The sequence below is a fragment of the Larimichthys crocea genome, chromosome XIII (assembly GCF_000972845.2).
Source record: "Larimichthys crocea isolate SSNF chromosome XIII, L_crocea_2.0, whole genome shotgun sequence".
NCBI lineage: Eukaryota > Metazoa > Chordata > Actinopteri > Sciaenidae > Larimichthys > Larimichthys crocea.
In genome coordinates, this window is record NC_040023.1 from 31819746 (window position 1) to 31835809 (window position 16064).

The 16064-nt window shown below is 37.6% G+C and overlaps 1 protein-coding gene across 4 annotated transcripts in view; it reads left to right on the forward strand.

Annotated features, from left to right (window-relative positions):
• The window catches only part of LOC104930275 (hemicentin-1), a 38619-nt gene that overhangs the window by 4273 nt on the left and 18282 nt on the right, over nt 1-16064 (forward strand). The window contains exons 7-19 of one of the 4 annotated variants that reach the window (XM_027286224.1): nt 415-678; nt 892-1206; nt 1492-1806; nt 2096-2410; nt 2696-3010; nt 3280-3594; nt 3875-4189; nt 4473-4787; nt 11420-11734; nt 11868-11940; nt 12066-12141; nt 12237-12314; nt 12390-12753. In XM_027286224.1, the coding sequence (XP_027142025.1) occupies nt 415-678; nt 892-1206; nt 1492-1806; nt 2096-2410; nt 2696-3010; nt 3280-3594; nt 3875-4189; nt 4473-4787; nt 11420-11734; nt 11868-11940; nt 12066-12141; nt 12237-12284 (2981 nt within the window). In that variant the 3' untranslated portion in view covers nt 12285-12314; nt 12390-12753. Of the gene's footprint in view, nt 1-414; nt 679-891; nt 1207-1491; nt 1807-2095; nt 2411-2695; nt 3011-3279; nt 3595-3874; nt 4190-4472; nt 4788-5478; nt 5558-5909; nt 5989-6332; nt 6735-11419; nt 11735-11867; nt 11941-12065; nt 12142-12236; nt 12315-12389; nt 12754-16064 lie in introns of those variants that run through there. The other 3 variants (XM_027286225.1, XM_027286222.1, XM_027286226.1) reach the window with 3 other exon arrangements.

The following is a 16064-nucleotide window of genomic DNA, read 5'->3' on the forward strand; positions in this document are numbered from 1 at the left end:
ATATATTATATATAGATATATTATATATATATTATATATTGATAGAGGATAGTCAATCATTTAATCATGGTTTCCTTATTGACTCAATGGGTACTAGTGACCAACAAAAATACAACTTACCACGCTGTATTATTCAGGTGTTTGTACTTATTAATGGCGAATTATATCTACCACATAATACAATAAACACTAAACATGGCAGAGACATAGCAAGAAGGCTGGCTGTTGTTGTTTGCTGTCAACTTTGTGACATTCTATTAATATAATAGGGATGTAAAAAAATGCGTTACCAGGACATACTGTATATGACAAATTTTAATTCAATTTACAGGAAACACAGATGTTAGAATTCACAACTAACAATGTAACATACTGTACAGCAATAACAATTTTGCTTCATGGCTTATTTTTCAGATTCACCCAAACACACCACAGTGTCAGTCAGTCCCTCTGGTCCAGTACCAGAAGACAGCACTGTGACTCTGACATGCAGTAGTACTGCCAACCCAGCAGTGAGCGACTACACCTGGTACACATCTCAGGGAGGCCAGGAGACTGTCATGGGGACCGGACATGTTTTACACATTCAAGCTTCTAAAGTCAGTGTTCCTTTTTTCTGTGAGGCTGAAAATGATCTTGGAGCTGGACGATCCACCATCAGTCAAATAGATGTTCAGTGTATGTATCACATGATTTCAATGTTATATGTATACTGGTCTACTGATTCGAATTTTGCGTTACATAACTGCAGCGATAATTCAGTGAATTTAATTGATATTTTCTTAAGTCTTCAAAGGCTCTTAATTTGACATGCTTATTTATTACATTAATTAAAACATCAATCAATCTTTGACTAAAGAACACTATGTTTCATCTCTACATTCATTACAGTTGCTCCACAGATCCTGCCCTCATCTGACTGCACCCAAACTGCAGACCAGCTCATCTGTTCCTGTGAGACTGTGGGAAATCCTGCTCCCACTTTACAGTGGTATTTGGACGGGCTACCTGTCAATCACTCTGACAAGTTTGCAATCAGCAGTGAGTCTCTAAATGACACAGGTCTGAGGATCATCATCACTGTGAATCAACCACAATGGAGGGATCTTTCCACCTTGCTCTGCCGCAGCTCCAACTCTCTAGGATCTGTGACTCAGCAATTTCATTTCTACAGCCTTGAATCTCCAACATCTGCAGAAAGTCACGGTTTGTCTTTCTGCTTAACTTTTATTAATACAGTTATTCAGAAACTATAGTCACATACAAGATGGATGATTTCCCTCATCCACAGCATCAGTATCATCCATCTAAATTCCAAATTTGGAGTTATGGGTCAGCGTATTTTGGTAAAAGTGCAAGCTACTAATACTAGTGTTACTGCTTGTTCAAAAGCTTTTCATTTGACCTGTTTATTTATTACATTAATTTAGACATTTCATCAATTAATCTTTGACTAAAGAACATTATGTGTCATCTCTACATTCATTACAGTTGCTCCACAGATCCTGCCCTCATCCGACTGCACCCAAACTGCAGACCAGCTCATCTGTTCCTGTGAGACTGTGGGAAATCCTGCTCCCACTTTACAGTGGTATTTGGACGGGCTACCTGTCAATCACTCTGACAAGTTTGCAATCAGCAGTGAGTCTCTAAATGACACAGGTCTGAGGATCATCATCACTGTGAATCAACCACAATGGAGGGATCTTTCCACCTTGCTCTGCCGCAGCTCCAACTCTCTAGGATCTGTGACTCAGCGATTTCATTTCTACAGCCTTGAATCTCAAACATCTGCAGAAAGTCACGGTTTGTCTTTCTGCTTAAGTTTCAGTAATAAGTCAGAAACTATAGACACATACAAGATGGATGGTTTCGCTCATCCACAGCATCAGTATCATCCATCTAAATTTTAAATTTGGAGTTAAGGGTCAGGGTATTTTGGTAGAAGTGCAAGCTACTAATACTAGTCTTACTCAACTTTATTGACTGCTCCTTCAAAAGCTCTTAATTTGACCTGCATATTACATTAATTTAGACATTTTATCAATTAATCTTTGACTAAAAACATTATGTGTCATCTCCACATTCATTACAGTTGCTCCACAGATCCTGCCCTCCTCTGACTGCACCCAAACTGCAGACCAGCTCATCTGTTCCTGTGAGACTGTGGGAAATCCTGCTCCCACTTTACAGTGGTATTTGGACGGGCTACCTGTCAATCACTCTGACAAGTTTGCAATCCGCAATGAGTCTCTAAATGACACAGGTCTGAGGATCATCATCACTGTGAATCAACCACAATGGAGGGATCTTTCCACCTTGCTCTGCCGCAGCTCCAACTCTCTAGGATCTGTGACTCAGCGATTTCATGTCTACAGCGTTGAACCTCCAACATCTGCAGAAAGTCACGGTTTGTCTTTCTGCTTAACTTTTATTAATACAGTTATTCAGAAACTATAGTCACATACAAGATGGATGATTTCCCTCATCCACAGCATCAGTATCATCCATCTAAATTCCAAATTTCGAGTTATGGGTCAGCGTATTTTGGTAAAAGTGCAAGCTACTAATACTAGTGTTACTGCTTGTTCAAAAGCTTTTCATTTGACCTGTTTATTTATTACATTAATTTAGACATTTCATCAATTAATCTTTGACTAAAGAACATTATGTGTCATCTCTACATTCATTACAGTTGCTCCACAGATCCTGCCCTCATCCGACTGCACCCAAACTGCAGACCAGCTCATCTGTTCCTGTGAGACTGTGGGAAATCCTGCTCCCACTTTACAGTGGTATTTGGACGGGCTACCTGTCAATCACTCTGACAAGTTTGCAGTCAGCAGTGAGTCTCTAAATGACACAGGTCTGAGGATCATCATCACTGTGAATCAACCACAATGGAGGGATCTTTCCACCTTGCTCTGCCGCAGCTCCAACTCTCTAGGATCTGTGACTCAGCGATTTCATGTCTACAGCCTTGAGCCTCAAACATCTGCAGAAAGTCACGGTTTGTCTTTCTGTTTAACTTTTATTTATACAGTAATTCAGAAACTATAGTCATGTACAAGCTGGATGATTTCGCTCATCCACAGCATCAGTATCATCCATCTAAATTTTATGGGTCAGTGTATTTTGGTAGAAGTGCAAGCTACTAATACTAGTGTTACTGCTCCTTCAAAGGCTCTTAATTTGACCTGCATATAACATTAATTTAGACATTTCGTCAATCAATCTTTGACTAAAGAACATTGTGTGTCATCTCCACATTCATTACAGTTGTTCCAAAGATCCTGCCCTCATCTGACTGCACCCAAACTGCAGACCAGCTCATCTGTTCCTGTGAGACTGTGGGAAATCCTGCTCCCACTTTACAGTGGTATTTGGACGGGCTACCTGTCAATCACTCTGACAAGTTTGCAATCAGCAGTGAGTCTCTAAATGACACAGGTCTGAGGATCATCATCACTGTGAATCAACCACAATGGAGGGATCTTTCCACCTTGCTCTGCCGCAGCTCCAACTCTCTAGGATCTGTTACTCAGCGATTTCATTTCTACAGCCTTGAGCCTCAAAAATCTGCAGAAAGTCACGGTTTGTCTTTCTGTTTAAGTTTCAGTAATAAGTCAGAAACTATAGTCACGTACAAGATGGATGATTTCGCTCATCCTCAGCATCAGTATCATCCATCTAAATTTGGTATTTGGAGTTATGGGTCAGCGTATTTTGGTAGAAGTGCAAGCTACTAATACTAGTGTTACTGCTCCTTTAAAAGCTTTTCATTTTACCTGCTTATTTATTACATAAATTTAAACATTTTATCAATCAATCTTTGACTAAAGAACATTGTGTGTCATCTCTACATTCATTACAGTTGCTCCACAGATCCTGCCCTCATCTGACTGCACCCAAACTGCAGACCAGCTCATCTGTTCCTGTGAGACTGTGGGAAATCCTGCTCCCACTTTACAGTGGTATTTGGACGGGTTACCTGTCAATCACTCTGACAAGTTTGCAGTCAGCAATGAGTCTCTAAATAACACAGGTCTGAGGATCATCATCACTGTGAATCAACCACAATGGAGGGATCTTTCCACCTTGCTCTGCCGCAGCTCCAACTCTCTAGGATCTGTGACTCAGCGATTTCATGTCTACAGCCTTGAGCCTCAAACATCTGCAGAAAGTCACGGTTTGTCTTTCTGCTTAACTTTTATTAATACAGTAAGTCAGAAACTATAGTCACGTACAAGCTGGATGGTTTCGCTCATCCCCAGCATCAGTATCATCCATCTAAATTTCAAATTTGGAGTTATGGGTCAGCGTATTTTGGTAGAAGTGCAAGCTACTAATACTAGTGTTACTGCTTGTTCAAAGGCTCTTAATTTGACCTGTTTATTTATTACATTAATTTAGACATTTCATCAGTCAGTTTTTGACTATAAAACATTGTGTCATCTCTACATTCATTACAGTTGTTCCAAAGATCCTGCCCTCATCTGACTGTACCCAAACTGCAGACCAGCTCATCTGTTCCTGTGAGACTGTGGGAAATCCTGCTCCCACTTTACAGTGGTATTTGGACGGGCTACCTGTCAATCACTCTGACAAGTTTGCAATCAGCAGTGAGTCTCTAAATGACACAGGTCTGAGGATCATCATCACTGTGAATCAACCACAATGGAGGGATCTTTCCACCTTGCTCTGCCGCAGCTCCAACTCTCTAGGATCTGTGACTCAGCAATTTCATTTCTACAGCTTTGAATCTCCAACATCTGCAGAAAGTCACGGTTTGTCTTTCTGCTTAACTTTTATTAATACAGTAAGTCAGAAACTATAGTCATGTACAAGCTGGATGGTTTCGCTCATCCCCAGCATCAGTATCATCCATCTAAATTTCAAATTTGGAGTTAAGGGTCAGCGTATTTTGGTAGAAGGTGCTAGCTACTAATACTAGTCTTACTCAACTTTATTGACTGCTTCTGTCTGTAAATTTACCATAAGTGCACATGTTACCTTCTCAAAATAGTCGTGAGGTTTGTGGTGTCACCCGCTTCAGTTTTTTGTGGATGGCTTGTGGGTATGTGATTGAACACACACACACACAATAGTAAAGGAACTATACAAGAGACAGAAGTACATAATCAGTTATGTTCAGAGTAAGTCTCCATGAGTGAATGTAAGTCGAGTACTGTCCTCTGAAGTGACTGCATTTGATGTATGTGCATGTATCTGTTGACATTAAGGTGTTAAAACACTGTAGTTTCTGACATATTATCTGGTGTTTTGCATGTTGCTTTTAAAATGGCTGAAACCAAATGTCATTAGAGATATTAATGAGTTAATGACTATTAATAATGACTTTTCTTTTACCAAGATAAAGGTACATGTGAGTAAGCTGTGATTTTAAAAAAGTTAGTGTGTTTTACTGTCTGACCTACATTTTTATTCTAACCTTTCTTTGTCCCTTGTATGTTTCAGACTCAGTCATGCTGACAGTCTTCATCACCACAGTTGTCGCACTGCTTCTGATAGTATGTGCTCTGCTTTTAGTGATCAGGTAAAACAAATGCTTGAGACAACATGTTCTGACTACCTTTCCACAAAACTGTTATTGTTTCACTAACTTCATGTGGACTCCTTTTTTACTTTGTGTGTGCAAATACTGACACTATACAGCCTTGGTTTGGGTCTTCATCCGTCAGAACAAATTTAGAAATACATTTTTTTGTTTTTCGCAACATCAGTAGACCACATCCTGAGGAGGCCGGATCCTGTCCAAAAGAAAGAAATGACCACTTGTTTACTTTCTCCTTGATCCATGTTTTTACGTTGATTAATAGATGAGCTGTCAGAAAAATCTAAGAAGAATTAAATATACTCATGTATGTTCAATCTTCTGTATTTTTCAGGATTCAAAAGATTCGCCGTAACCGCCCTGAGAGCACGTTTGCTATGAACCAACTTCTAACAAGCAATGTGGAAAATGAGGTACTTTCTACTACAGGAAATTAAACTGACTCAACAACTCAAAAAATACAGCTGAACAAAAGTACTGTATTTTAACAATACTGTATTTTAACACTAATACCCATAGTGATGTTTGGCATGTATACTATATATATTAAGATTTATAGAGTTGTTTAGTCTGCCAGGTTTTAGAAATATACATGTGAGCTGCTTTCAAGGAATTAATTAATTAGTATTTTTAGTGTTTTTATTTGTGCATAATTCCTTGTTGTTGTTGTTTCAAACTGTAGTTTTCTGATTTCAAGAGTAAAAGAATGTGCTTGAACTGTAATTATAAAGAGTTTAACTCTCTCTGGACATCACAGGTATCAAAGAGTGAAGAACCATGGACATTGTCAACTGCCTCAGCAAAAACACCTCTCTGAAGACGCTGAAGACATCACTGTGCGAATGTTATTTTGTATCAAACACTCCCATCTAGTGAGAGTTGACCTCACACTAGATGGCAGTGTTTAATACATCACAATGACTTGGTTATTTTCTCCTTCATCAGTATCTGGACACTGAATTATTGCATTTTTTTTTATATATTTTCTGCATCTATGATTGGTGTTGAGAGTACTTTGTATGTAGCACTACACCTACCAAATATTAAATACGTATATTTACTGTAGATGTCTGTTATTGGAGAACAGAAATGAAGTGCACAGTTTTACCAAATTTTTATCACAGATTGATTTAAATAAAGAATCTTTAAAAATCAGGAAGGAAATATGTTGTCTTTGAAATGTGTGAATAACACATACACAGATAAAACAGGAACCTTCTTGCTGGGGGGGCAATAGCGCTAACCACTGCACCACGACAGTGAAATGTATTTCTTCGAAGTCAACTCTTAACATTTCTTTTATTAAAAATAGTGTCAAAGGACAGTAACAAAATGTACAATAGAAAATGTAATAAATAATAATAGTTGTGCTGGAAGCAATGTGAGTACACACGCAAGTAAGTAAAAAGTAATTTTAATGGAACTAAATGATAATAATAATAGCAATGACAAAAACAATTACGTCGGCCTTCATCAACTAAACCCTGTTATGAAAATCACATTACTTTATGGATGATATCATAAATTCATCATAAATTGTCAACTGTTTAATCTCCAGACTGTTTTAAACTTCAGATTCTGCCTCTCCTGATAAACACAGTTGACTCCAGCTTTGAATTTATTTCTCACTGACTGTCTGCTGCAATGTGAGTTGGGATTCATTCATATAAGACCAATAACTATAAAGATAACATAAGTAGAAACAAACTTTTTTAACAAAGTATTAGAACAGTAAAACATCATCTTCTTCTTAAAGACGTCTCTGCTGTCTTCGCGACACTTCACACATCTATTTTTAAAGACACGCACGCTTGTGACTTCCTCATTTTCAAGTTGACTGTTGTGGGCTGCTTGAAAAAGCAGCACATATTTCGAGAAACTTCACTCCTCTACACTTCTTTCATCTGTCTGCTTCGAAAGACCTGAAGAAAGAAGAAGAAGAAAATGTAAGTCATAATAGAACACATATCAGATCATTTAATTGTGAAGTGGTCATTTGATTGTGGTTTTGGATATTGCTACTGTTGAATATATTAGTAGCCTATAACAAATTCTGGCCTTTAGAGTAAAGTACAACTCCTGATTTTGCTTAATATCATAATTTAATTTTCCATATCTTGCTTAACAAAAGCAGCATATCGCATCAATGACAAACTGAATGTTACAAAGTATACCACAGACAATTATTTGTTGTTGCAAATATCTCAAAGTAAGTAAAAACACTGAACGAGTATTACACTTCTGTTAAATTTCACTAAACATTCATGAACACCTGGCAAATGTGGAAGAAATTTCTGAATGCAACAGAAGAATTGAATAGCTCAATATGTAGGGACTTGGCTTGGGGAGTGGAGGGTTGCGGGTTCAAGTCCAGCATAGAGCAAAGAACGATGAGTGGACTGGCAGCTGGAGAGGCGCCAGTTTAGGAACTCTTGAGTTAGGTACCGAACCCCTAACTCAAGTCAACTGGCAGCTCGAGGGCCACATCCGGCCCACAGAACATAAATGGATTCAGGAATAGCCTAATGAAAAAGACAAAGTATGTTTCTACATTTTTCTTTAAGTGGAATAAAACAAACGCCTCAGAAAGGTAGCTTGTGCCAAAGCCCTCCTCCAATCAAAATGACGATAAGCGTGTTGCTCTTTTATTGTTTTACGTCTGTCAAAATTGTCCTTTCTTGGGCTTCATTTGCCCACACAATATCGCACTATTGCAGTGTCTCAATAACAACCGTCAACGTAACAGAGAAGAGCACTGTAAGAAATGTTACTCTTTACATCAATTTAAAGTAGCCTGTAAGCTACCAAGAAGAAGTGAAACCAAGAAATTTTTTTCTATTTTTTTTTATGTGGCCCTTATCTTCTTCCGTAGAGAAGTTACATTTCCCCTTCGACACTATCTTTTTTTTTTTTTTATAACATCGAGCTTGGCAGCTGTTATGCCTGCCTTCTGCGCCTGCAGCCCTAGTTCATTTTCACAACTTCACATGCAACTTGTATGTTGATCCGAACATGGCGGGCACCTACATGGCCAATGTCTTGTGTCAGTGTGTCACACTTTTGGGGACAAGCCACCCAAAAGGCACTCAAGCTTTCAGCACCACGGAAAGCAGCCTTCAAGTCACCTATGAACTTTTTGTATGTGCGTGGTTGTATCTTGGGTTTATATATGTAAAAGGTAGAGGTAAAAAAAAAAGGATTTCCCCACTTCTGTTCTATTTAAAATGAGTAATGATTGATTGATTGATTAAAGTGTTTATTTCGAATATGCAAACCAAAATAGAAAAAGAAAAGTAAGGCAAAATATTAAAACATAAGGCATAGAAATGAATAATCGAAAGTGATTTAAAAGCAGTAACATCAACAGGGTCTTACAGAGTTAATAAAAGGGGTGTCACACATTATTGTTAAAAAATAAAATATGTCTGAAAATGCACTTTTTTCTGATAAATAACTTTGTCTGTAACAAAAATTCTAATTTACATAACATCCATGTTAATGTCAGTTTTATACCATATATATAGCAGGATGACCCTACTCCATTAATTTGGGATGACTTACTAAAGTTGTGAATTGTGTAATCTCCAGAGTTTCTGCCTCTCCTGACACACAAAGATGGCTACAGCTCTGACTGTCCTTCTGATTGCCTGTCTGCTGCAGAGTGAGTTGGCGTTCATTCACATTTGGATAAATGATTAGAAAAACTAATAAAAGCTGTAACTATGCTTTGTAAGTCAAGCATTCACACCACTTTACAGTATCTGTAACACATCTGTATCTGTACAACTATATTACAGATAGTCTTCTACAATAAAGGAAAGATGAAGCAGAATCTTTTCAGTTGTTTAATAATAAGTACAAGGATTTTATCAAGGCAGACATTATTTTGTAATCATTCAAATAAGTCATTCATGACTGTATTTACTTGCTCTAATTCAAAGATTTGTGTCTTGTTTCAGCTGCCCAGTGTGGAGAGTTTAAGGTCTTTATGCCGCAGACTATAAATGTTCTGAGTGGATCCTGTGTGACCATCCCCTGCTCCTTTGATGTACAGGACGACTATAGCTCAAACTTAGATAAAACCTGTAAAGCATTGTGGAAAACTGAGCCAGATGTTGTTGTGTTTGATAGCAGTGATCCACAATCACCTAAAAAAGGAAACTTGACAGGAGACTTAACAAAAAAAGACTGCACCACAACCCTGAACAACATGAAACCTGAAGACAGCAAGAAATATTTCCTCAGAGTGCAATGTGACAATCGGTTCAAACACAGTTTCATTATTCAAAGGCTGGAAATTTCAGTCAAAGGTAGGTTTAAAAGTTGCATTGTTTTGGATTTATTATATTTTACAAATAGTATAAAAATTGAGAGGGAATGACATTTTCACTGAGTGGTCAAAATATACCTTCCCACCAGATCAAATCACACCGACTCTGACTCCGTCTACACTGGAGGTGAATGATGGAACCTCAGTGACTTTGAGATGCTCTGCTCCAGCTCCTTGTCCGTCTCATCCTCCAACTCTGACATGGACTCCTGTCCTGGGTGTCACTCAGGAGACACTGCGGGAGTATCAGGACAAAACTAAAGTCAAAATATCTCTTCTGACCTTCACTGCTACTCAACGCCACCACGGACAGGAAATCTCCTGTACTGCTGTCTACAACAAACAAGATGGCAGCACTGAGTCATCTGTTTCCAGACTGACAGCTGATGTTTCATGTGAGTTGATTTGTGCTGAAATTCATTAAAATAATGGACATTTTACTTCATCTATTGTGTCTTAGGTTTCTTGACTTAATCTGAAAAGTAGTGTAGTAGTAGTAGTAAAGTAGAGTAAAGTTACATATGTCACTTGAAATAAAAAAACATGCTCAATACTCCATACAAATATGCTCCAGAATCCAAACTAAATGTTAAAGAATTGTTTCCTGCAAACTGTCACATTACTGACGGCTTGATGTATAATCAGCATTTTAATGGTTTGAACTGCAGTTGGTGGTCCTGTCTGACTGCGTTGTTAAATTACAGTACATTGTAGGATCAAAAAAGTGTAAAAATGCGTAATATTATCTTGCCTTGTTATGTATTACTCCAAGAACTAAAACTGAACTGCTGGTCATCAAAGCCAAGACTACTTTACACCATGACATGAACATCAAAATTCACTCCCTATCTCTCACCCCTAAGGGTAGTAAGAAACTTAGGAGTCGATGACCAGCTAACGTTCTCTGATCACTGTTTGTCGGTTAGCTTGGTAGGGTGTCTGCCCGATGTACAAAGGTCCCTGCCACAGCAGCCCAGGGTTTGATTCTGACCTGTGGCCCTTCCCCTGTCCTTTTCTCCCCACAATCCTGTCACTCTTCAGCTGTCGGTATCCGACAAAAAGCTTGACAGGGCCAAAAATTACCTTAGAAAAAACAAAACAAAAAACCCCCCAACAACAACATCTGATCACTTTGTACTTTACAACATAAGAAAAACCAGATCGAGATGCTACCCAACTCTTGATACAGGGCACGGTCATTTCCAGCCTGTATATTGAAACCTTCCAGATGATCCAAATTTTGACTGAATTTTAATGTAAGAACTCAACTTTTTAATAGACCTAAATACTGTGGATGGAATTCGAACCAACATCAGTTGAAAAGTCAAATGTTTCATGTAACATAAATCCATAGTATAGCATACTTCAGTAAATGTATTGTTTAGTAATTCATTTATCTAATTGATATGTATTTACTTTTTAATTTGACCTGTCTATTTGCTATTTATAAATCAATCTCTGACTAAAGACTAACATTATATGTCTGTTATGTGTCTTCTCCACATTCATTACAGTTGCTCCACAGATCCTGCCCTCATCTGACTGCACCCAAACTGCAGACCAGCTCATCTGTTCCTGTGAGACTGTGGGAAATCCTGCTCCCACTTTACAGTGGTATTTGGACGGGCTACCTGTCAATCACTCTGACAAGTTTGCAATCAGCAGTGAGTCTCTAAATGACACAGGTCTGAGGATCATCATCACTGTGAATCAACCACAATGGAGGGATCTTACCACCTTGCTCTGCCGCAGCTCCAACTCTCTAGGATCTGCGACCCAGCAATTTAATTTCTGCAGCCTTGAGCCTCAAACATCTGCAGAAACTCACGGTTTGTCTTTGTTGAGTTTTATTGATTAGTTGGAAAGTGACTCATATGTATACTCTCTCTAGATAATGATCTATTGTCTGTCTTGCATTTTTATTCTGACCTTTCTTTGTCTTTTGTATGTTTCCAAATTTAGTGATGTTGACAGTCCTCATCGCCGCAGTTGTCGCACTGCTTCTACTGCTATGTGCTCTGCTTTTAGTGATCAGGTAAAGTTAAAGTTTAAGACCAAATGTTCCGACTGCCCCTCCACAAAACTGTTATTGTTTCTCTAACTTTACTTGGCCTGCTTTTTAACTTGTTCTTGTTTTGGGTTCTATTCTTGATTTTTCAGGGCTCAGAAGATTCAACATAACCGTCTTAAGAGCACAGTTGCTATGAGCCGCCTAACAAGTGGAGAGGGAAATGAGGTACTTTAACTTAGACCAAGGTGTTTTTTTACAAAAAGTAATTCAACTGGATTAGCAGAGGATCTGTACTAAAGATGTTTTATCTTTAATTAAAGCAACCCAACAAAACTGAAGAGAGCATCTATGCCAACGTCAATTACTGAAACAATGCCAAACTGTGCAGAAGGACCGACTGAAAGCTCTGAGAAGAAGAATGAGGAAGGCACGAATGTCATTTACGCCGGAAGTCTAAAGACAAGAAGAAGAAGAGAGAAGACATGGACATGGATCAACCTGGTAACTCCTTTCTTGGGAAAGAGAGATGCACGGTGGGAGATGTGCGAAGATTTTGTGAGCATTGAGAAGCCGATATGACAACATGGTCCCTAGAAATGTGTACAAGGAAGTTAAATGTGAATACTCTCCGGTTAAATTTAGAAACAAACAGTGCTATGCACAAATAGATTTGTTCTGTATATTGCTGTTCCTAAGAATGTCTTGCTGTCTTGTACGCATCGTTTCTTGTTTGTTTTTTTTGCTTGTGGCTTTTGCACAGCAATTTAGATGAACAGAATTATGTTTCTTTGTTTTCAGTGATTTCAAATAAGATTAAAGAAATTTGTTTTAAATGCATTATATACTATATTTTTATTATAATATACTGTATTTTAACATGAATTATTTACTTCTAATGATGTTTGACATATAATTTGACAGATTCCTGTCTGTTTTACATTTATTCATTTATTTTGCAATGTGGTGTATTTTGATAAATTGATTGCAGACATAAAATTGAAGAGGGAGCAATGGAGAAAATGTAGTTTTGCTTTAAAGTAACAGTCTTTTTTTATATATCTTTAGATATATGTTTTTTGATTGATTTCCACCAATCTCTGATTTTGTATTTATTTTTTAATGCAACTTTATGTGATGTACTGTACAACAAGTGGTAGGGTGTTTAGTATACCAGATTTTAGAAATTGGCAAATGTGCCTTTCTTTCTGGCTGTCTCACCATTGAGGCTGACTGCTTTAAATGAGCTAAACTTTTCTGAGTTTCTGTTTGCTGTAGAAGTTAGGGTGACAAGACTGACCTGAGCACAGTAACAGACAGGGAAAGTGACACAGGATATACCCCGAAGATGTTTCTTTAAGGTAAGTATTTTATCAATTAATACGTATTTGTATTAGTTTTCAGATTCCAAGAGTAAGAGAAAGTACATGAACTATAAATGTAAACTTTATTTACAAGACTAACACTGCCATCTAGTGTGTGTTCCTGCCTCATCACAATTATTTGGTTATTACTTGGTTACAATTACTTGGTTTCACTTTCATCAGCATTGTCAGGAATGACATCAGTGGGTGGGGAGGAGGACGTCGAGGGAGGTGGTACAATGTCGACAATGTCGCAACACTGAATTATTGCAACTTTGTGAATGTCCTTGGAGTACTTCAGGCCTACCTGGAGTGGGTGAGAGACCAGTTGGAACTCAGTAAAGAAGGTCGGTGCTGAAGTGGGTCCAGGTGGCAGGTGAACAGGTAGAAAAACAGAGAACCTTGAGAAAGCCAAGAAGATTCTTAGGCACAGTTTGTACATCACTGCAACATAATTCTCCTACTTGTCTGACAAGAACTTGGGTCCAGAGGTGGTCTTGGAGTATTTATACATACAGCAACAGTGTCTGTGAGACCCAAAACCATGAGCAAGTAAAGCCAATGTGAACTAAACTGAAATTGCTCATTGAAAATGAACATTTTACCACTGATTAATTCAAAGACTGCACAAAGACTGTTTTGTGACATGGTACATATAGAGAGATCACCAAAGGTCAACACAGTGTGATGGTAATGCAGACTCTTGTTTTCAGACAATAAACCACATTAAATTACAGGCTGTTTTCATTTTTAAGACAAACTAATTTAAGTTTTTTTTCTCTGTTTCAATCGTATTATCTGGAAAAATTTGATCTTGAATCACAAAGTATTAAACTGTTTTACTGTCTGACAGGACTGACCTAACTGTTTAGTTTTTATATTGCAACCTTCTCATTTCACCCTCTCCTTCCTGGTGTGAAGGTGAGAATATAGTGGCTGTGAGATGCGTGAAAAACATGCAAGGATATGCAAGAACAGAACTTACATGGTCGAGACAGAAAGTCCACAGCTCGGTGGGGGGGATTTGAAACGGCAAACTGTGAGGTGATATCATCACCACCTTGAAATGCATTTCCGTAAGCCCCTACAGATTATTTGAAATAGAAAAAAAATTGTGTGAAAGGACAGTAACAAGTATAGAAATGTAATAAATAATAATGTTTGCTATGAAAGTAATGTGAGTAAATAAGTAAATAAGTCATCTTAATGAAACAATAAATGATAATTAGAATAATAGCTATGGCAACAACAACAACAACAAGAAATGAGGCAATTGTTAGAAAAATCTTTACGGGTGACAGCCACTGGAGTCTTTGCAATAAGTTTTACTTGCAGCAATGAGCCAATACATGCACACAGCAAGGGTACAGGATTGACTGCTGAGTTTCCTCAGTACTAAGTTTTTAAACAATTGGTTACACCCAAATATTTGGGTGGCATGACCTCAGTTGGCGATTTCATGTATCTATTTCCAAGCATCTCAAACACAGATGACTCCAACTCTGACTCTCTTTCTCACTGACTGTCTGCTACAAGGTGAATAACTATAAAGATAACAATAAGTAGAACCAAAATTGTTGATTAAGTATAAGAGTAAAACAACCTCACAGCTGGAAACTATCTTCACTGTTCTCTTCTCTTCGCACCTTTTATTTTCACACCTACAGTAAAGACACATTCGTGACTTCCTCTTTTTCAAATCGACTCTTGTTTCTGTGCTTTGTACCTTTTATTTTTACACCTAAAGACACATTTGTGACTTCCTCTTTTTCAAATGGATTCTCGTTTCTGCGCTTTGCGTGTTTTATTTTCACACCTGTACACACACTTGTGACCCCCTTTTTTTTTTTCAAGTCGATTCTTGCAAGCTGTTTGAAAAAGCAGCACATATTTTCTAGGAGCTTCACTTCTCTATACAGCTTTCATCTGCCTGCTTCGAAAGACCTGAAGAAAATGTAAGTCATCATAACTTCTATAGAATGCATATCAAATAATTCTATTTTCAATAAAAAAATAATTAAAACGTTAATCCACTTGACCTCAGGTCAATGAACAACTTCAAGGCAGAAAGAAGAGCGGTGACAACATTTCTATTTAAAACTTTTTAAATGTGTAATCTTCAGAGTTTCTGCCTCTTCTGACACACAAAGATGGCTACAGCCCTGACTCTACTTCTCATTGCCGGTCTGCTGCAGAGTGAGTAATTTGGTAAAATGATTTGAAACACTGACACAAATTTAAACTAAGCTTAGCTAAGTTTTTAGAAAAACAGCCAAACAATAAAATTTAGTATTGGCCCCCGGACATCTTACATGTCAAATCTTGCCCTCTTTAAAATAAGTTTGGACACCGTGCTCTAACCATTTGTTCATACAAAAAATAAATAAATCAATCAAAATTACGTCTTTAAAATTTCTTTTTAAATCAAAAAAACTTAAATTAGTTGTCTCAAATGAAAAAACAGTCGTAATTTATGTGGTTTATTGTCTGAAAACAAGAGTCTGCATTACCCTCACACTGTGTTGACCTTTTGTGATCTCTCTATATGTACCATGTCCAAACAGTCTTTGAATTATCAGTGGTAAAATGTTCATTTTCAATGAGCAATTTCAGTTTGTTCACATTGGCTTTACTTGCTCATGGTTTTGGGTCTCACAGACACTGTTGCTGTATGTATAAATACTCTTTTTTAAATCAAAATAACCTTTTTCACCCATAATATTACAGTTCTAATAACAAAATGATTTTAATCATTAAAAATAAAATTATTATGTTATATATATATGG